The 23647-nt window shown below is 35.4% G+C and overlaps 1 protein-coding gene across 28 annotated transcripts in view; it reads right to left on the bottom strand.

Moving 5' to 3' along the window:
- The window catches only part of NRXN1 (neurexin 1), a 1157741-nt gene that overhangs the window by 725125 nt on the left and 408969 nt on the right, over positions 1-23647 (bottom strand). For 18 of the 28 annotated variants that reach the window (XM_074400196.1, XM_039478496.2, XM_003922746.4 and 15 more), the window contains 3 exons: positions 7244-7545; positions 5144-5167; positions 3944-4105 (listed from right to left, as the gene is read on the bottom strand). In XM_074400196.1, coding sequence (XP_074256297.1) covers positions 3944-4105; positions 5144-5167; positions 7244-7545 — 488 coding nt within the window. The remainder of the gene's footprint in view (positions 1-3943; positions 4106-5143; positions 5168-7243; positions 7546-23647) is intronic. The other 10 variants (XM_074400199.1, XM_074400201.1, XM_074400203.1 and 7 more) reach the window with 1 other exon arrangement.

Raw genomic sequence — 23647 nt, 5'->3', positions numbered from 1 at the left:
TCTCATTTAAAGAGACATTATTAAATGCCATGCACGGAAAGACCTTAGTTGCTTCTAATAAATATGAGATTATAGGTTCTTTCAATATGTGGAGTAATTTCCTTTTTTTCTTTAATCTTTAAAGAATAAATGTGTAAATTTATGAGAGTGGTATTTTTATACTTTGAGTGCCATTGCTCATAATGAAATAGAGCTGACCACTTAAATATTATATTTCCCTTGATAGGGTTCTGTATTTTAATCCTTTGGACCCCCTCATTACTCTTGGTCAGGTAACTTCTCTAGGTCTGCTTCCCCAAAAGAAGGAGGTTGAACTTAGAAAATGATTTCCAGGGTCCTTTCCATTCTAACTCTCCAAAATTTCTGCCATGACTTCACACAAGATATTATTATTATTATTATTATTATTTTTTTTTTTTGAGACGGAGTTTCGCTCTTGTTACCCAGGCTGGAGTGCAATGGCGCGATCTCGGCTCACCGCAACCTCCGCCTCCTGGGTTCAGGCAATTCTCCTGCCTCAGCCTCCTGAGTAGCTGGGATTATAGGCACGCACAACCATGCCCAGCTAATTTTTTGTATTTTTAGTAGAGACGGGGTTTCACCATGTTGACCAGGTTGGTCTCGATCTCTCGACCTCGTGATCCACCCGCCTCGGCCTCCCAAAGTGCTGGGATTACAGGCTTGAGCCACCGCGCCCAGCCCAGACAAGATATTATTAAAATCTCCTTCAAGCCTGGTTATGCTAAGATGGTTACATACTAGACTGAAAATAATAATGTTATGAGCCAATACATGAAGTCATAATTAAGGGTTTATACATGCAGTGTGCTATAGGCCAGGAAGTCCAAGCTAGAATTCAGAAAAATTTACATAGACTTTACAGTTAAGAGAGATTCTGTGAGAATGAACATGGGTATATCCCTCTCTTTTCAATAACTCCACAAAACTGACCTATTTGAAATAAGATGATTTAACGTGAAATCCATGATACTTTGTCACTATTTCATTTCAGAGGTAAGAAAAGCAGTGCCTTCTAAACAGATAATAGTTCAGACACAGATGGAAACTACGAACAATTACAAAGCTCTCCAAAATGCTGGGATTACAGGCGTGACCCACCAAATCCAGAACTCTGCGAGGCCTAAGTGGGCGGATCACTTGAGTTTAGTAGTTCAAGACCAGCCTGCCCAACATATAAGTGAAACCCTGACACTACTAAAAATACAAAAATTTGCTGGTTGTGGTGGTATGCTCCCAGAGTCCCAGCTACTTGGGAAGCTGAGGCAGGAGAAGCACTTGAACCCAGGAGGCAGAGGTTGCAGTGAACCGAGATCATGCCACTGCACTCCAGCCTGGGCAACAGAGCAAGACTCCCTCTATCAAAATAAAAAAAAAAATAAAAAGCTCTTCTAAGTGAGGTATGTTTTGCTTTATAGACTAATTGTGCCTATATCCTTCCAAACTCTAGTGTGTCCAAATAAATACAATGAAAAAGATTACACAAGTCAAGAAAAAACTGACCACGTTTCTTCAAACACATACACCAGATGTGGAAGACAGAGGTGAAAAGTGTCCAATCAATAAAGAAGTGTGAATTGTATCTGAACCCTATAGTGACAACAGCATGAGTGAATACTCCTTTTATGAACTTACCAGCTGTGAACTAACATGTCACCTGGAAGACCACCTGACTTATTTTTTGGTATTGTGGTCAAAAGATTAATATGAATACTAAGGTATATGGATTCATAAATAAGCATTAGAGATATTAATATGAAGCATAGTTTAATTTAAAACTATCAGTTCAGATTAAGACAATTAATTGCAGTTTTATACACACACAAAAACTCCCTCATTTATGCAGCATTATCAGAAGATTATGTCTCAGTTGAACTCAGGGATTCACTACAGAAATCCTTGTCTTTTTTTTTTTTTTTTTTGCAGGATGCCCAAAAGAATTCTTTAGTTAGATTCCCATTTCTGCTAGAGATCCCTCGATCCCCCTTCCTTTTTCCAATCTAAGTAGGCTTATCCTTCTCTATATAAAGCAGGACGTAGGGACAGACTGTAGTCAGCCTGGTTCACAGTGAAAATGAGGAGGTTGGTATGGGTGACTGGGGGTGTGGCTCGGCCCTCCACTTTCCCTCCCTAGAATGGAGTTTCAGAAATCTTCTAATAAAATCGAATCATTCTTTTACCATACCTGATACACTTTATCCCTGCATGTCTAAATTAGTCATTGAGATGCTCACATTCTGTCTGACTCTTCTGTGTTTCTCTTCTTGTCTTCTAGAACTCTACTCATTTCCCCCTCTTTTGAAATCCAATAATGGCGTTAAACAATTTAATACTTCATTCCTCACAGTCTATTAGACATTCGTAAATGTTGTTTTAGTTTGTAACAAATTTGAGAGCTTCTACAATCTTTTAGGAACCTTAAGAAACATTTCTCTTGCAACAGAACTCTTAACTACGGTAGTTAAGAGCACAAAAGACACTGAAATCAGACGTCAGACTTCCTCTATTAACCTTTAGACTTTAATGCTTGTTAATTGTGTCACTGTCCTCAAGAAACTTACCTGCTTCAAACTCCAGTTTCTTTATCTGAAACATGCAGATAACAAAATGCCTATATTGTAAGGATTCCTGTAAAGCTCTTAGAATCGCACAAAATAACAGCTCTGGAAATATTTGTACTATAAGAATATTAGTATTAGATTATTATCCTCTACAGGGCTTAACACAGACCTGGATCATACTACATATTTGTAACCAGCAAAAGTAAATTTCCAAAAGGCAATGTATCACTCCTACTGCAAAGGCAAGGTTTGGCCTTTCAGAACTGTACCTTCTGATGTTAAAACTACTTCATTTTTAAATCTCCCTTAGGAATATTCTATATACATCCACATACTGGACAAATAAATCAACCAGTATCATGTAAAGAGAAGACAGGGAAGGATAATTCAGTAATATGTTTTTCCCTAATGCTTACCTGAATCAAGTTTATATGATTAAATTATTTTCTTTGGAATAAATCAAAGTACATCACTGCTTAGCAACAACATCTATGGCTAACTGTTAGTGAATGCAAAATTATTTAACTTTGAATTTGAGAAATCTGTTATCATTAAATTGTAGCCATACAATGTAAGAGGAATCGCTAGTTCCAGTAGCTACAGAAAATTAGACTGTGTCTGAATGAATTCTTTTAAAGACAGCTTTTATGGATAATATTCATTAAAATTTGAAATTCAGGAACTTCCTGATCTTTCTCCCCCCAAACTCCAATAAATTCCAATTTTATACAAAGTTTCAGTAGACAATTACAGCTGAGAATGAGGAATGAAATTATTGATATCATTTAGTTTGATGATTTTGCTCAGAAAAATATCAGGTAAACTCACCAGATGACAAATGAAACAGTTTTACTTCTTCCAGAACATGTTGGAAACACGGGAACAAAAGTATTTCATTCAACAGACTTACTACGTTTTTGTTTTGTTTTGAATTACATAGTCGTTACTTCTCCTAAAGCTTAGATTTTTCTTATTTTTTTCCCTTAATACTTAAAAAAGTAATCACTGTATATAAAACACCTATGGTATTTAGGTGAAAATAAGCAAGTAAATCATTTATCTTAACCTTAGACCCAATATCTCTTTTTGTTTGACTTTCTTTTTATAGCTAATATCAACTGTCCGCACAAATCTCAAATGTAAATTACTTACAGACTAGTAAACAAGAGGAACCTAATTCCTTCATAATGATCTATGACCTGTCTCCCCACCCCCAATCCTACATAAACAACAGTAGAATATTGAATTTAAAGTTGTGCCATTTGTCTGTGGAAACATCAGGTCTTCAGCAAAGGTGCTTTCACTCTGGATCTGAAATGATGAGATCATGAATTAGGAATGATTCTGATGACAACGATATTTACCTCTTTGAGACAGCCCATAAAGTTGTTACTGACTGGTGACCCTGGAAGGTCGGCTGTGCTGGGACTGCCTCCAACATAGAAAAAGTCATCAGACCCCAGCATGGTATAATCTTCTTGCGTGTAGCCCGTTGTAGTAAGAATCCCATCCACTGATATTGTCACCTAGATAACAAAGCACAGGGAAAGGACACGCTATACTCAGACCTAGATACTGTAATCCTGGGATATGCCTGTTTTGTGTTTTGTTTTTGTTTTATTTATTTATTTTTTTGTTTTGCTTTTTTTTTTTTTTTTCTGTTTGGTTTTTGCTTTTAGACCTATGACGGAACCCATTTTCATGTCTGTTTGAGGTTTATTCTTAGATTCTATTCAACTAGCCCTAAGAGATCTAAACTAGTTAGAGAGTTAACTGATTATTGAACTAGTGTCAGCATCATCCCTACTGCAACTCAAAAGTTATTGAGCAGACACAAAAATGGTGTTAGTAAAATGCTTCCTAGGTTAGTTTTGCTGGTGTACATATTAGTAAAGTTTAGTTGTCTGTTATTCACTAATCACAACGTGCACCTTGTTAACATAAAAGGCTCAAGCTATTTCCAGCAACATCACTACTGGCACTATTGAGCAGCAATTGTTCAGCATGCAAGTGCCTAAGTCCATGCCAAAGGGGGAGAAAAGGCAAAACAACCAGTAGAAGCCGCACACGCCGATGTGCACATGCAGGAGGGACAGTACAGTTCAGAAAAGGAAAGAAAGAAAACAGGGAGAACCAAAGGAAACAAATAAAAACAACTGCTTTGTGATGACGTAAAGATGAGTGGGTGTGGCATCTCCAGCATGCCCAAATCAAGTTTCCATGCCATGCACCATGAATGGTTAGAGACTGGCTGAGCCTGCGGTCACTCGGGCCAGCCACCATTTCGTCTTATCCCGTGTTAACCACAGCTGGATGCAAAACGTTCGAAACGTTAACGATGCCCCTACAGGTGAGTTGGAAAACAGAAGTTGACAGGAACAGGTAAAAAATAAGAAGGTCAACAACAGATGAAAAGAAGGAGGTCAAAGTAAGCAGAAGAGTACCAACCGCAGTTCCTCTTTTGTTAATGATGTCTACAGTTAAAAGAAAGAAAGAAAACACACGGCAAACCCAAAATAAGAAACAATTAGAATGATATCTACCGAACAATGTAGTTTGTTTACCATAGCGTGTCCAATGCCTGAGTGCTTTGTGGAGAAGGGGGGAGAAAGGAAATTAAAAACTGTGAACAGAATAACGATCGTTACTTAAAAAATATGATGGTCTCTACCATGTTAGTACATTTTTTGATTCAGGTAACGGTTAGTAGAATGAAACATTCCATGAATGACATGTTAGTTATTAAGCATGTTAGTAACATAGAAAAAGGGCAAAAAAATTTTACAAGAAAAAAGCAGACTAACAGGTAGGCCTCCCACAGAGGTAATATTTTTCCTGCCATTATCGTTCACAACTTGCTACCAGACAGAAACAGACACATGGCAATGTTCCCTTTGTCTTCCTGAGTACATCTGAGACACATTGGAAAAGTCTAAAAGGGATTCAAAGGCCTAAAGCTTTTCAGCTGATCATTGCAGCCCTATGTCCATACTTGACCCCTCCTCCACCCTGGCCCACCCAAACCCCAGGAAATCAGTAGGAATCAGTTGGCATTGCCCTGCTACTCCATTTTACAGCATACAAGGACTCCTCCTCAACTTCAAAACTTCCTTCGGTCATATTGATGGACTTTAGGGTCACAGTTTACTGCAATGAAACAAAGCAAAGATCCTGACACACAGAATGAGTAGAATGGATTTGTGTTTAATCTGTCCTGCTGCACATGCACCCCGGCTGTATAACTACAGTTTCCTTTGAGCTACCAATTCGCAGTTTGGTTTGTAACCTGAGCAAAGGCAAATCTAGAAAGTGGACTCCTCAAGCCCCCACCCTTCCTTCTGTGCTTCTCTCAAATGAGCCTCCAGTCTCTTGGTGCATATCTGAGAGAAAAAAAAAAAAAAAAAAAAGAAAAAGAAAACCAAAGAGACAGACTTATAGGAAACCCATGGTCTACAGCTATACTGATGGTGGCCAACCCTCTCCCAAGGCAGCCGGAAGCATGCAGGGCCCCTCCCATGTCAAGGAAGCATCTGGAAGGCCTGGAGTTCTCAAGAATCTTTCAGTTTTACTTGTCTGCCTTAGCTAGACTAAATCTATACTCCTAAAGCTCCTTTTTGTTTCTCTAGCTCTGATAGTTTAAACTTTTCGAAGCGGGAAAGAAAAGGTTAGACAGTTAACAGCTCTGAAAGAAAGGGCTGTTTTGGTAAAGGAAAACCAGAGACAATCCGGTCATTCTGCAACTGTTCAGAGAAACAACAAATACGTTAAGGATATTAGTTTGAGATCAGCATGTACGGCAAAAAAATTAGTCACTGTCAACACTTAACAAAATGATACATTGTAATGTCAAGTTTCATGTAATACCCAAAACTTATAATGTTCAATATAAAATGACAATCTATTCATTTTCATCCGCATATATACTGTAATCATATGTCTCCATTAAAAACATACAGTATATGTGGACCCATAGATTTAGTAAATAGTTGATATTTTCTTATTATATAGCATCTTGAAAGATTTTTTTTTTAAATACAAACAAGTAGAAACGGGCACCTGGAGGATGAACTGGCCCTTCCAGAGTCATTTGGGGTTTAACTTAAAGTATCTATGCTAAAAATAAAAATACCTTTAAAAACAGACCCTTCAGGACATATGTAAGCCCCCAAAGTCATTTTTCCCCTCAGGGACTTTTCTTGTCCCCATTTTGGGGGTGGGAGGAGGAGGGAGTAGGGATTGATACAATCCCAAATCACACACACTATTTTTTTTTGACTACAAAAAAGGAATTGTGATTTAATGACCCCAATGTGCATGCTTCCAAATGATCACCATGAAAACTATAATTTAAAATCAAACAAACAAAAAACCAAAAACACAACAAAATCACACACATCACAGGAAGGGCAGGTCTCAGGGATATCCTTGCAGCCCTCTTAGAAATTTTCATAGGTGCCTGTATCAAAATAGACTTTGGGCCCCCAGAACTTTCTAGATATGCCCCTGCTCAAGTATGGCAGGAAGATTCATCTCAGAAGAAGAAAAAGCTAATTTGCAAGTGACTCTGAGGAGCCCTGTATCATGTTGTTAGAGTTTTCAAGTACCACACACACAGCTGTAGCGAGAAACAAAGCCAGTTACTCTCTTATCCACTGCGCTGTTACCTGACGCAGATTCCTGGTGACTTTCACATCATGCCAGGCATTATCATTAAACTTTCCATTCACAGGCTCCACTAGTGCTTCAAAGGCCCCTGATCCCAAATTAATGACCAGAGAGACAGCTCCATTTTTCAGGGCAAGATTGACATAATCAGCCGATTTCCCAGTGTGAAGCATCAGTCCATTCCTCTGAAGGGTTTTAAAGGACAGAGTTATTTCATCACTGCTGCTTTGAATGGGGTTTTGAGACAAGTCGTAGCAGAAGTATTCAGATCCCTTGAACGTGGCAATATATTCTTCTTTTCCTGGAGGAAAACAGATGATACATACATAAGTAAACAAATACACTATGCAAATTAGCATATCTTAACAGAAACAATAGCTAATCACCCTCCAAATTAACCCTGCTTAATTAGATGTTATGACACGAACCCTGTCTCAGACAAACAATACAGTAGGTGGCAGTATATTTTTAATAAATCTCAACTATTGGAACATCAACTGCAGTAGCTAAAGCTGACGTTTGTGAAAATTCAATTAATTTTTCAGTATCACTGCAAGAGCTCTGATCAGAGAAAGTAGCTCTGTGATGTCTCCAGGGCATGAATCAGGTACCATAAATGCATACTGGATGGTTCCAGTCTGCTGACAACAATGGATTCCAAGATGTTTTCAATATTCTCTCCATCCAACCGAGCCATTATTTTTATTTTCAGAGAGACATTTATATTCAAAGATCTTTTTCAATGAAGAGACAAGCAGTTTTATCATTGAGAGACCATAAACAAATTATCTGGTGAGGAGAAAGGAAAAAAAAAAAGACAGATTCTGGTCTGGAAGTAAACAGATCTGCTACAGACCACGTGCATTTTTTCTCTCTGGATGGAGGGAGTAGCAGTAGAAAGTCTCACGGAATCAGCTGGATTACTGATTCATTCCCTGGTCTAGCCAAGCAGATGGTAGGGCTGCCTGTTACAACGCTAGTAAGAATTTTAGCACACCATTATGGGGATAGCATGTACATGAAGTCTCAACATTTTCTAGTTATCTTAGTCTTTACCATATTTAGGAGTAACAATGTGGATCTCACAAGATGCTAGACGGATCAAACAGAAAGGTGGCTATTTGGAAACAGCAGTCTTCTCCCACTGATGAAGTAAGTTTAACCAAAGGAAAACTGTAAGGCGTAAGTTTCCTTGACTTTCTAGATAATAACGATGCTGCACCAAGAAAAATGAGACAGTGTGGTTGGGAATCAGCTTCTGATAAACGATCAATATATAATTATAAAAGGTACTGGAGAAACTTAATTTCTCCCACTGGCAACATACTATCACTATTATGAGGACGAGAGGGTTGATGCACCAGCAGGTGTTATGCTCTCCCCTGTAATAGGTTTTTAATCTCAGGTCTGTTTTCATTTGATTGTCAAATAACTCATGTCCTGGAATCAGAGCTCAAATCAGTTTCACCTCATCAGTGCCAGATGACCTGCCCTCCTGGATGTAGAAAATGCTATCAGTGGCTACAGATAGTCAAACCATGGCACTAAATAACATGGTGAGCACCTAGAGATATTCACAAGGAATTGAGCCCTACAATATTAGTCATTGGCTATAAGTAAATTATTAGTCACTGACTATAAGTTAATTATTAGTCAAGACTGTCAGTCAGGCCAAATAATTCTGAGTAAGAGTCACAGCAAGGCCATCCCAACATGTAATAGTGAATACGTCCGATTAAACACTCAAAATATTGGCTGAGCACCTTCCAAAGATTAAGCCCAGTACTAGTCATTAGGGATAATGAAGTGAATACAATGGACTTAATTACTGTCTCAGAAATTTATATCCCAGGTGTCTGCTCCCCTGGTCAGTCCAATAGGGCAAGTGGTTCAATATTAGGAACAAGCATAGCTATATTATCCTGAGAGAAAAATGTGGGTCCAAATAGGAGTTTGGATTCTAGGTTGGCCACTAGCTGTCACTAGAACAACTATGGAGCTTTTCAAATTTCGGTTTCTGTAAATGGTTAGAGATACCAATCTTTCAGAATGAATGTGAAAATACAATGAGAAAATACTGTGCAGGCATCTGGTAAAGTTGATGTGTTGGTGAGAAATAGTAAATGTCTTTCTGCTTGCCTAATTAATGTGATAAATGTGATAAATTATCTAAAACAAACAACATAAGTGATATGTTATTGTGAAATCTTGAATATTCTCTTTAAGATAAGAAACAGGACAAGGATTCCCATAGTCAGCATTTGTGTTCAATACTATACTTGAAATTGTAGCTAATGCAGGAAGACAAGAAAAACATATGAACATCATAAAGATTATAAACGAAGAAAATCATGTCATGTAAGTAAATATATTGTACAAATTGAATGACTAAAATAATCTACAAAAATTATTTGGCTTAATAAGATATGTTAGAAAGAATTTAGGGTTCTGTGTACTAGAGACAATCAATGTTTCAACATATGTAATAGATTTATAGATTCAATAAAAATCCCAACAAAAATCTCAATAAATTTTAAAAATAAATGTAAAAAGTTGATTCTTCACAATTTATGAGAAAAAAAGGGTCCCAAATAGCCACGATATGCCAGAGAAAGAAGATGAAGTTGCCTGTGTAAAGATGGACATTTATTACAAAATTATGGAATTAAGAAAATGCATTAGGAAAGGTAAAATGAGGAGATATTGAGGTAAAAGGATGTATTAATACATTCATCCACATTAAAATTAAGAATATTGGTTCATCAATAATACCACAAAGAAGTTAAATAACAATATGGAGAAAATATTTTCATTTTATTTTAATTAGAATCCTATAATTCTAAGATTATAATCTAGAATATGCTAAGAACCTCAATGAATGAATACAAATATTGGTTGGCTGTTTGTTTGTTATTTTCTTCCCTTATTCCTTCCTGTCTCCACTGTTAAGCACAGTTATTGGCATAAAAGAGGTTTTTAATATCTATTTTTAGATTGCATTCCAGCCTGGGCAATAGAGCAAGACTCCTGTTCTCTCTCCCCCTTTCTCTTTCTCTATCTTTCTTTCAAAAAAATTAAGTAAAATAAAAAATAAAGACAACCGATGGAGAAAATAGACAAAAGAAATTTAATTTCATAGAAAAACAGATATGTATTGCTTATGAGTAAATATAAAGATGTTCAATCCTATTAGTATTCAGGAAATGGTTAAAAAAAAACAACAAACCAAACTATATTTAGATACCATCTCATAGCCATCAAATTGACATAAAACAAGAAGAAAAGAGAGTAATAATTCCACCCTTTGCCAAGGCTGTTGAAAGTCATTCTATACACTGCTGATGCTGATAAGATAAAATTTGACCAACTGCAATAAGCTTCTTTTGGCATTATGCAATCCCATGGGAATTTCACATTCTATAAAGAACTTGGGTCTCAGTCCTTAGAAAACAGTTAACCATAATCAATAAAATAAACATTTGCCAATTCCTTCAACTCATTTCTCATTGCTCACTGTTCTGCTCATTTGATGATAGGTAGTCAAGTGGATTCTGATTCATATATATAAATGTATATGAATTCATATCTATATATCTGTGTGTGTGCATACTAATAAGCATATATATGAAAACAATTTGTATCATCTGCCATTACAGATAAGTTAGCAAAAGATACAGTAGTTAATAAAGGTTGCTGGGACAATCAGTTATCTATAAGAGAAAAGTGAAATTGGGTCTTTACATCGTTTTGCTTCCAAAAATCAATTCTATATGATGAAGAACCCAATTTAGAGAGGCAATCTGTGATAAATTTTGTCAGACACAGACACAGACACACACACACACACACACACACACACACAGGAGAGATCCACTTATTAGAATATGATATTTGCAAAATTTTACAGTTTCATTGAATAAGTAGAATAGATCTCTGAGTCAGCAGGGGCCTTAAAAACATTCTTGTAGCCCTACCCATTAATTTACATTATTAAGAAAGTGAGTATCACAGAGTTTAAATGACCCTCAAATTCACAAAATGTGTCAGTAACAGAAGTGGGACTAGGATTGAGACTACTAATCTAGTTTCTGTCTAATATGCCAGACCACCTGCGAGTCAGAAAGAAGTCACATACAGCATTGTGAAAGAAAGAAAAAAAAACAGTTTGTGAAGATATGCCTTAGTATGAAAATTATAATTGTGTTTTACTCTACTCAGTTTAAAAAGGCAGGGAAGCATATAATATATTAAGAAAGGTTCCACTTAAATAACTACATTACAAAGTTTTGGAACTTGAAGAGGTTTGGTCCAGTAAGAAGGCTGTAGAATTTTATCCAAGACATCTTGCATCATTTCAAACCTGCATAACTCAGAACAAATCTCAACAAAGGTTCTGTTTGCCAGATAATGTGGCAGACCCAAGAAGAAAAATAAAAAAACAGTTCGAAATTCACTATGTCATAAGCTTTGAAGTTATATGGGTGTTGATGTCTTTTTAACACTATGATATTCTATGATGTCTTTTTAACACTATGATATACTTAAATTGAAAATATATCATTTTTTCACATTGTTTTAATTCCAGATTTAAGCAATTCAAATTTACGTTAAAGGCAACCACATCGTTTTGGAAAAAATTCACTCTGTGTAATATGCAATTACCATAAAATGTCATAAATGAGACATAAATCTAAGCAGGGAAAATATTTCTTACTATGTTCTTTTGCATGAAAGAACATATATACTATATGAAAATATAAAAATCACTGTTTTTCACAATATAATTATAAGATTATGTTTCATCTAATTATTTGCTACCTTATCGTCTTTGTAAGTTTTGTGTATTCTATAGCAAATACTAAGCAGCAGTGTTTACATATGTGTTTCTGAACATTTAAAGAATAAATCGTGACCATTTTTAAATACAAGTCCCAAATAACTTTGGCATTTCTGATATGTGCTAAAACAACAAAAATGAAAAAGAAATTAGAGCCATAGCCATGTAAATGTCAATAAACACTTACATCAGGATACATCAATACCTCATACAAATCAACAACAACAACAACAACAGCACCACACAAGACAGTGGGAAGGAAAGGATAAAACATTTGAACAGACATTAAAGGATAAAAGTCTATCTTCAAAGAAATGAAGACAAAACCCATAATGAAATAATACTACACTCCACCAGAATGAATACAATGAAAAATACAAAAAAAAAAAAAAATCCAGTGTCAAAAATTCAGATGATGTGGGGCAACCAGAACTCTCATACATTATTGGTGAAAACTATTTTGTGAGATTGTTTGGCATTCTCTTTTACAGCTGAACTTGTGCCTACCCTATGATCCACCAATTCCACACATAAGCTTATAGCTAACAACAACAAAAAAATACACGTTATTAGAATAGCATACTAGACTGTTTATAGTGGTACTCAGCTTATAATAATCTGAAATTGAACACTATTAAAATAACAATCAATAGTAGAATGGATAAATTTCAGTCTAGTAACACAGTAGAATATTAAATAACAATGTGAATATATGTGCTGCAATTGCAATAGAAATACAGATAAATCTCACAGCAATAATGCTGAGTGAAAAAAAATGCCCGACACCAAAGAGAACACAGTTCTGAGTCCATTTATATAGAAATTTAAAAAACAAGCACAGCTAGTCTCTGTTGTCAATAAGACAGTAACTGCTCTTGGTAGACATGGAGAGGGGATAGTGGTGAGGATAATTCTTGGGGTACAATTAATGTTCTTGATTTAAGTGTTGTTTATGGATATACTAAGTATGCAAAAAATTAATTTACCTGTACATGCTACATTTATGAGCATAAATACTATATTCCAATAAGATGTTTGAATAATCTGGCTGATGAAGCACAAAATGAATTCACCTGATGAAGTATTTTCTTCCTGATAAATAGGATAATATGGAAAGACACTATTCCTATTAATGCTACTATTAACAGTAAAAGCCAAAATAAAACCAACAATAATAATTTCAATTGTCACTTTTCAAAACTTTTCAATGAATATTAATAACATTTAAGTATCATTTGCTCCTAAGAGTAATTTCATAAGATTTCAAAAAATAAATATATATGCTTCATGGTAATAATTGTTTGAAGGTCCCTATCTTAAATTTGTTGATTAATGGATTGATATCAAGATGAAAAGAGCCGCTATTTCTAACCATAGCAATGCTATAATAAAATTGAGAAGTAAACCTTAAAAACTTGAAGCATCTTTCTAATACTCTATAATAATTGATTTTATATTTCCATACACCTGGAGGAAAAGATTTAAGAGGATGCCATGGAATTTCATTCTTATTCCATTTCCAACCCTCTATAACTTAGAAGAAAATTCACAGTTCTGGCTCATCTAATTTTTTGAGAATAAGTTCAACTTTAAGGTTTTTTTTTTTTTAATATAAAAACAAACCGCTCATCACAGAAAAAAAAGTTAACCATAACTGAATCACTGAATTGGATGTTGTACAAGGTGTTCAGCACGTAGATGGTAGATTGCACAAATGAATTGCTTTCAACACCAGGAATCACTGATTTCTATTTTATGGGAAAAAATGATAAACAAAGACAGGTTAAATGACTTCCTAAATTCACATAGAAATTGATTCTCAGGACAAAGCTCCTTTGCATTACCTGTGCATAGACTATAATCTCAATAATTTGACCCAGTGCCTCTATATTTTCTAAATTCACCAAACTTCTTCACCAAATAAATAATTTGCAAGGGAATTACCCTACATCCCAAGGACAAGCATGCCTGTGGGCAGAACAAAGTCCCACTGCCCCCAGTTACATGAAGAATGTCAGGCCATTTTCATATGCCAAAAAACTAGCCAATATTATTATTCTTGATTATATTGCTTTTGATATATATAATCCCAAATCATACAGGTTTGGAAGCTTTTACCATAGTTATGTGATTCTAAGATTGTGTTCAACATAATAAACTAAAATCAATATATGAAAAAACAAATGAATGAAAAAAGATATTTGTGTGAGAGCCTTCTCCATCTATTTTCTATTCTAGAAGTCAAATATACAAGAATATCATGCCAAAAACATCCTTGACCAAGCAGATGTACACATTAGAAGTTTGCATTATGAAAATAAATAAGCCTGGCTTTCTCTGCCATAAGATAAAAACAACTTTAGAAAAGCAGAAAAGGAAAGTCTGCTTATTGAAATTCATATCAAATTAAATCCTCAGTCCCTAAGAAATTTAGTATTATTTGCCACAAACTGTGTAACTTAGAAATTAAAACAATAAATTGATTACTATAAGGAAAAAATAGCATATTTTCAAGGGAGAATAGTTGACTTTTTCATTAGATTTTCTGCCTATTAGAATGTTATAAAACATTCTAAAATTACCAACTATGATTCAATATATGTAAATTCTGAGGCTAACTTCTCTTGTTGTGCAGCAAGTAATCAAGATTTATTAAATATTCACTCTTCAAGGTTTATTTCGTGTAGGTAAACCTCGAGATGAATCCAGAAATAAACTCCCAAGCTTCCATCAAATAACTCAAAAGATGAGCCAGGACTCTTGATGATAAATTTGAGATCACTCAATATGAAAGGTAAGATAGACTTATATATTATTTAGTTCAATGCCTTCCTTTATTAGATGAACAGTGTGAAGGCCCAATAGGCAAAATTATGGTCACATAACTAACTGAGAAAAAGTCAGACTATAATCCTTGTCCTCTTGATACCAGTCTCAGGTTCTTCCTAATTTCCAGATATTGCCATAAAATGAGCTTCTAATTCATTACCAAAAACTAAGTGCTGCTTAAATTTGATCATATTTCTCCAAAAGAAAATAGGACATGTTCCAAAACTCTAGTACAATAATTTTCTAATCCCATTGTGCAACTGATCTGCATTTATTAAAATGACCAAAGTGCTGGAAACCAAACAGGCCATTCTGTGGCCAGCTGGATTGACTAGTCAGTTCTACATATAAAATGAGACACACAGGGAAAGTAATGAACAAATTATCCTGGCTATTCATTAGGTGTGCAACATTTCAATTTCTGGGCCTGACTCAGATTCAAGTCCCAACAATATAATCTATAATAACTAGATGCTAGCATTTTTTAACCTGAAGAAAATCATGAACACAATCAAAATTAAAAGTAGCTTCATGAATATGGACTTTATAAAGTTTCTCTGCAAGAAATTTAAAATTTTCTAGGTGCCAATTAATGATGACTTAATAAAGAAGTAAATTATAATAATACAATTATATTCAAGGAGATGTACAGGTATTTTGTATTTATAAACAGTACTCATTTATGAAATAGATATGACGTAAAGAAATTTAAGTATGAAATCATCTTATTACCAGCTTGGTCAAGGCTGGTATATATATTCTGAGCAATTTCTCTATTTAAACAAATCCCAAAGAATAGCCAATTGCTTCTTTCTCCCTAGAATCAGACTGGGGTGGTCTCTAACTATAAAAATCTATAATCTATTCAAATATTATGGCCATCTTGTAAACTGTTCTAAATTATAGAATGCATTTTTTAATATATGCAAATGATAGCATCTTGGAAGGTAACAGCAGAGGAAAGGAGAAATTTCACAGGGAAGAGGAATGAGCTGGTGAAAGTGAAATTGTTTTTTTTTTTTTTTTTTTTTTTTTTTTGAGACAGAGTTTCGCTCTTGTTACCCAGGCTGGAGTGCAATGGCGCGATCTCGGCTCACCGCAACCTCCACCTCCTGGGTTCAGGCAATTCTCCTGCCTCAGCCTCCCGAGTAGCTGGGATTACAGGCACGTGCCACCATGCCCAGCTAATTTTTTGTATTTTTAGTAGAGACGGGGTTTCACTATGTTGACCGGGATGGTCTCGATCTCTCGACCTCGTGATCCACCCGCCTCGGCCTCCCAAAGTGCTGGCATTACAGGCTTGAGCCACCGCGCCCGGCCCTGAAATTGTTTTAACCAAATAATTCTCTCAATACCTCCTACTCAAAGTCTGGCCTGAAGGACAGTATCATCAGCATCACTTAAAGCTTGTGAGAAATTTAGAATTTCAAGAAACCCCCCACCCCAACTTACTTTGTATTGTAACCCGATCCTCAAGGTGATTCTACTGTACATTAAAGTGTGAAAGTCTTGTTGTTATTAACAGATTCTTATATTGCTGCAATTTAGAATATCTTTTAAGAATTATAAAGACATTTTTGTGTCTCTTGTATCTGAAATAAGTATTAAAGGCAAAATATATTGCTATCTTGGCACTGTTCTTAAAGAATAAACATCCAGATGAATTATTTTGCATCTTTTCATTGGAAATGAAAAACCTAGGGGGAAAAATAGAATCAGAGAGCTCTGATTGGTGTGTAGATGTGTCAAATATCTATTTAATATGTACCCCAGCAGACAGTCCAGGTTTTAAAGCATTGGAAGTAATCTCCGAATTTTTATTTTCAACATGTTTCACCTTTAAACAGTATTACAGTAAAATTCTCTGTGAGTTTGTAAACTTAGTGCCACTCTTTCGGTTAAATGTGAAGGGTGTATAATTCCTGGTATAGTCTAACAAGTCATCATCATTAGTGAATATACTTAACAAGTTTCATGCAACTGCATTTATGGTTCTCACTAGAAATGTCTTTGTTCATATACTGCTGCAACTGAATACTATCATGCATTCTGGACGTAACCTGATTCAATGAAAACTAATGGGACTGGGCTGTCACATTTCCACTTACTATAGTTATTTGAACTTGGAACATTCTAAAGTTAGTAACACTTAGAAATTGAGGATTCTAATATATACTGCTAACTCAAAGTCTCCTATGTTTTAAAACAAACAGTGGCATTTTTTTTAAATTAAAAAACAACTAATATTATCTTGATATCTCCAGAATCTTAAGTAGAGGACAGGGTAATACATATGTGATAAATGTAATGAGAAATTATGCTGGACGGAAAGAAATGTACTTTTGTAATGCCATTCTTCTGCTTCATAGAAGGCTTGACCAAGGTTTTTTGGTTTATTTTTTTTTTTCAGAGGGAATGCTAACCTGTTATTAAAAGAATGCAAAGAAGTAGGTTAGTATACCCTAAAATCAGTAAGAAATAGGAACACTTGAATTGTTGAATACCATTCTTTAACTAGAAGTAAAAAAGAAGGGATACTGAAAACCTATTCCATATGTTTGATTATAACACAGAAAAAGCATTGAATCCAAAGGTAACACATGCAAATCCCCTAATACTAAAATTGTCACTGAGGAGGTTATTGTTCATTTTACAATTATATATTAGATGCCCATTGGGAGGCACTACTCTAGATATTATAAATACAACAGCAAATAAGATTCTGAGACTCTACTCGCATCAAACCAGTGATGAAGAGATCACCATAAGTGAGTAAAGTATAAGTGAGTTATTTGTGATACTGAGCAAGCAAATCTAGAGGGCAGTGAGGGTGGCACAACCAGAAAAGGGAAGTTGATTTAGATTATTGAGAAAGCTTTATGAGGTAATGACAATTAAATTGAGACCTGAATGCTGAGGAACCACTTTTGGGAAGATCTGAATAAAGAATAGAAAGAATAGAAAATAATCCCGTGAGCACTGAGCACGGTGACCTGGTGCAACGTGGGAATACAATGAAATCAGAGCTGTGGGATGGGGCTATGTCATTTAAGTCCTTCTAAATTTTGGTCAAACTTTTTTATTTTATCTCATGCACAATTGGAAGCTTACTAGAGTTTTGTAGTTTGGGGAGTAACATGGTTTGATTTACATCCAAAAAAGGTAAGTCTGGCTGTTGTGTGGAATATAAACTCTGGGTAGGCATGGAAATGACAGCAGTGAGTCCAGCATTTATGAAGTTATAGAACATAGGAGTATGGGCCATGAAGTCATACACACCCGGGTTAAATCCCACTCATATTGTGAGCACTTGGGTAAATAATCACCTTAAAGTTTCAGTTTTCTTATCAGTAAATGAAGACAATACTACTAGGATCTATTTTATAGGATAGTTGTAAGGATTAAACAATGTATGTACAATAAGTATTTTAAAGACTGTCAATCCATGGGATATATTCATGGGACATAAATAGAATATACATATATATATGTATGTATGGACTATATTTCTTCATCTACTGCTTTTAAACATTACGTTACTTCTTTTCCCCATCTCTCAATATCTTGGGTAGAATCATTGAACTTGTGGTCACTTTTGGTTATTAAAAGTTTCGGGTAATTTATAAGTTAGTCATGTCATAATTTTGAGTTGAAGTGGAGGAAGAAGATACATATATCTCTAGGTATCTCACCATCACCCCTCCTCAAGACCTGTCCCTTCCAGTTTATTGGGATGGAGCTGATGGGGGGAAGAGAAAAGAGCAGTAGTTATTCATGAGTCCTCTTCTGTGGGCTTTACCTGCTCCTCTGGTTCACCCTTACTGACCTCTGATACCTGTCATGTGGTAGACTCATGAGTGCTCCCTGGACCTCCCAAGAGCTGTCAACAACATGAGAAGGAGAAATTCATCTGGCTCATCCCTCAGCTAATCTCCAAGCTCTAACCTTCGCATAACATCCCACATCATCTGACTATTATAATCCCCTGGCCCAGCAGGTGGACTTCTTGTGAGTAATACTAGCTAGCTGACTCAAGCCAAAGCCTCAAAGGAATACTTCCTTTACCCATGCCTATGGGCATTCTGGCTCCACCAAATGTTGAGAGTACAGATTAAATTCTTCTTGTCCCCTCTTTCTACTTTGCCAGTCCTCTTTCCTCCTCACAAAGGTATGGGGCAGTCCAGCAAGTCTGATGCACACAAATGGGAATGCAGAACACCAGCTGTCATTTTTTGCAGGCATACACAAGCTCTACGTGTGATTCTGTGATAGTTCTTCCCTCAATTACCTTGGGTTAAAAAAAAAAACAAAACACCTCTTTATTAACAATATGTTTTCACAGGGCCTATGCCTTAAAGACTCTGTTTATCTCCCTCACTTCTTAGGTAGATAAGGAAGGTGGGAAATGGGGAGTTAGAAGTAGTTGAAGGGTCAGTGTTTCTGTCCTAGTAAATGCTGAGGACAATAACTGGCCAGTTTGGGGAGGTTCCATTTACAACGAAGGCTAAATTCTTTTCTTTCAGAACGTTCTAATCAACAAATTTATGAGAAAAATTTCCATTCAACATATGGTGGACAATCATTGTTAGATGTTATAATCATTATTATTAAAGTAACCATTACATTTAAATATATTATCCAGCAGTTTTTTAAAAATCAGCTTTTTTAACCAAATGTTTTATTAACCAGAAAATCATGTAATTCTAGGAGCACTTGGTTATTTAAAGTTCATGATGTAAGAACGACATGGAAGTATTGTAAATAGAAAAAAGAAAGAAAAAAGTATGGGTTTCTATTGATAATTTATTCTTTTAAACAAGTTTGTGCCTGAGTGACTTGAAAAATAATTTTCTAAAATGCTTGTTAATTTATTTTTTTTTTTAATTTGCTCAGGGAAATGCCTCAGGCTAATTATGAGAGTGGAACACTGGTTTCTTTTTGGTCACTTTTCAGCTCTGCCCTTGACCACTCTACTGAGCCTCACTGGGCCTTATTTTCCTTTTTGGCAAAGTGACATAGTCAGACTAAGTGATCTCTAGTGTTTTTTTTTCAACTCTAAAACTCTTTGGTTCTGTAACATTCTTGATTTATTGAGCCACTGTTTCACTGATTCATTCAATAAACACTTATTGAAGCCCAACTCTGTGCCAAACTCAATTGGTTTCCTGCTGTCAAAATCAGGCAACACGCTACAGTTAAAATGTCTTTAAAGGTTTCTGATGCCTGCTGCTTTTAAAAGGAATTTCCCATAGCAACCCCTACCTCTTTATGCTTCTAGAGCTAGCTCTCCTCTTATTCTATGAGGACTTATAAATTCAGAAAGACAACGAAATATGGAAAGGCAATTCACATCCTACTAGATGTAAATTTCCTATTCCTAATCACCTTTCTTCTACAGCCCAGAAAAGAACAACTTCAACAGATTTGCTAGAATGTTACAAATTGATTTTGATTATTTGTTCCCAAATTTAAATGCATATAGATTTGCTAGAATGTTACAGATTGATTTTGATTATTTGCCCCCAAATTTAGATGCATATATACGTAAAAAAATAAAATATTTTAAGAGAAAGCTAATATTACACACTGTAAGTCTTACTTCGAGAGTATACATATTTCTCCAATAAAAGTGTAGAAGAATCAGTCAATACTGACTAGTGTTTTCCTAGGGATAGAGTCCATAATTTAAAATTAGAAGCCCTAAGTTCACTTCCTCACCTTATGATTGGTGCTGTGTGTCAAAGAGCAGAAAATATAGCTAAGTCTGACTTTCCTTCAACATAATGAACATAGATACTGTTATGCTGCATTTTCAGATTTTTAAAATAAGCATATTTAATATCAAGATAGGAAACTATTGTTACTAATTATATTCTGGGTCTTCCATAACCTCCCTTTATCCCATCTATCATAGCTGTATTGAAAACATAATTAATCAACATTCTCTAGCTCAGCATTTTTCATTCCATATTCCTTATCTGATTTGAGTACTGTTTTCTCAGTTATCTAACGGGTAGTATAAAACCAGCACCATTCTAGATGCATTGGAGAGAAGTCAGTTCATTATATATGATGGATTCCTTAGGGTGTTATTCTTGTCCCAAGTTCAACAGAATTCCATATTCAGTGCAAACACACAAAATTTAGGAGAAAGACTTGAGGTAACTCACAGAGTAGAAGGAATTGCTAAACCACCCATTCTTGGAGAGGAAGATACTCTGGGTAAATCCAGACTCTTGGACTCACAGTTCTTGGTCTCATCTAGGCTTGTACCACTCATACAATTCAGCTCCAGTGAACCCAAAGTCATTCTTCTCAAGTACTGAATTCCCCAAATCAGAAAACTTGGATGGCTGCACTTGTGTCACCAGCCAATTCCCAGATCAGTCTTTGTGGATGGAATAGGGAGGAGGGGACAAGATTATAAAGCAGGGATATGCAGGGGAATGATTGTGAGGAGACAGCCTAATGGCCTAATAATTCATTAGCACCTGGCAGGTCAACAAGTTAGTATTTAGACCTAGAATTTAAAAAAAAAAAATCCTTTCTAGGACGATGAAACTATTACCATGTCTTTTTTAGTTCTACCTTCAACATAAATTTAGATCTTAGGATCCAAGGCAAATAATAAATTTCAGAGAATTGTGACAAGCTTTATTTAAATTGTGAATCTTTGTCAGAGATCTAAGCAAAACACAGAATTATAAACTTTATAATTAGAAGAAGAAGATCCATAAAATTTATGAGATTTTCTCTGGTGCATAGGTGAAGCTGGGATGAGATGCTTGGTCTCTAGATCAGTTGACCTAAAACAGAGATGATCATCAGAATCACCTGGTAAACATTCTACAGGAGCATATTTCCAGCACTCCTACTCACAGTTCTGCTTTAATAATATTGGGGTGGATCTCTTGCTAACATATTATTTTTTAGTTTCTAGTTATTTCCGGTGACCAGTTTAGCTTACAATTCAATGTTTTGAAGTTCTTATTTTTGATTTTTAGTAAAGTAATGGGTCTTCTCTCATTTTATTCTCCATGGAAAGAACTCACATCCCAGCAAATAGCACAAAATACACAATAAAATAGACAAAGTGTAGCAGAAGCAATCAAAAAGCAGAGCACATTCTCACTGTTTAGTTTGGAAGCAGTTTCACTGGTTAGAGAACATTCTGGCCAAACTGAATATCACCTCTTGAATATGTAGCTATAATTCACAATACATCCATTCACTTCTCAGAGTGAGGGTTCTCCGGTCTCATGGATAGGACACATTGCACATTCACAGGCTGTAATTGCTTTTTTCAGTTGTTTGCTTTTCTACTTGTGGGTAAACCAAATCCACATTCAAACAAATTATTTTTCCTTTTAAATATCATTTTCCTTGACAGTATACGGAAAGAATATTTGTTATATTTTGTACCCCATTGCCTCCTCCTCCATTCCCCATACTATACTCCTTCCCTACCAACAATTCACAAAACTATACAAGGTAAAGAGGCCTTCTATTCAAAAGCTTTCACAAATTTCTTCTCAGTTACTCAGGACACATAGACAATACCTAAGCTGTCTACCCTCAATACACTCTCCTACTTTGACAGAAATAGAAATTTTTCTAAATTGATTTCACAATCCACAAATGTCACCACCCAAACTTTGGAAAACACAAATGTTATTCAACCTTTCCATTTTCTGCATAAGAAAACGAAGGTCCAGAAAAGTTAATAGACTTGGCAAAAACCATTCAGCTTATGAATGCCTTGGAGTATAATTTGGATTTCTGACCCTAAATCCTATTCCCTATCATACTTTTATGCATTTTAATTTATTTATTTATTTATTTATTTATTTATTTATTTATTTATTTATTTTTAAGGCAGAGTCTTGCTCTATTACCCAGGCTGGAGTGCAGTGGCATGATCTCGGCTCACTGCAACATCCACCTCCTGGGTTCAAGAGATTCTCCTGCCTCAGCCTCTGGAGTAGCTGGGATACAGACGCCCACCAACACGCTCGACTAATTTTCGTATTTTTAGTAAAGACAGGGTCTCACCATGTTGGCCAGGCCTGTTTCAAACTCCTGATCTCAAGTGATCTGCCTGCCTTGGATTCCAAAAGTGCTGAGATTACAGCCACTGTGCCCAGATACTTTTCTGCATTTTAATGCTATTTTGGATAGGTTTAAATGGACACTTTCACAGTTTCAGGATGGAAATATTCATTCTGTAAAATGCATAACAGTCTATTTTCTCATCATGACATTCCATCCTAATTTGATCCCTTTCCTAGATACCTAATTTTATAACTCATAGAGAAAATATATAAATTGATAGCTTTATAAATTTTACATTAACAGAAACTATTACTATCATTTTTCTCATTTACAATATCAGTGTGAAGTAATCATCCCAACTACCTCACCATATTTTCACTAATTATGTTAAGCTGCTCAACATCAAAATTTGTTTTCTGCAGTCTGTTTTTATATATTATTATAAGTCTTTGACTCAAATATTCAAATATTGTTACTTAAAAACAGATAATAGATTTTATTTTGATAGTATTGCCCACAATAGGAACAGACTCTATAATACCATTTTGTAATAAAAATTATATTAAATACATGTCACAATCTTGACAAGAGGTTAATTATTAGCAAATGCTAGCAACTACCAGGAATATCAGGCTAAGGTGATGTGATGAAATATCCAAGTATTCATAAGGGTTGCCAAATTAAC

Source organism: Saimiri boliviensis, chromosome 1 (assembly GCF_048565385.1).
Source record: "Saimiri boliviensis isolate mSaiBol1 chromosome 1, mSaiBol1.pri, whole genome shotgun sequence".
NCBI lineage: Eukaryota > Metazoa > Chordata > Mammalia > Primates > Cebidae > Saimiri > Saimiri boliviensis.
This window is presented reverse-complemented; position numbering and strand designations above follow the sequence as displayed.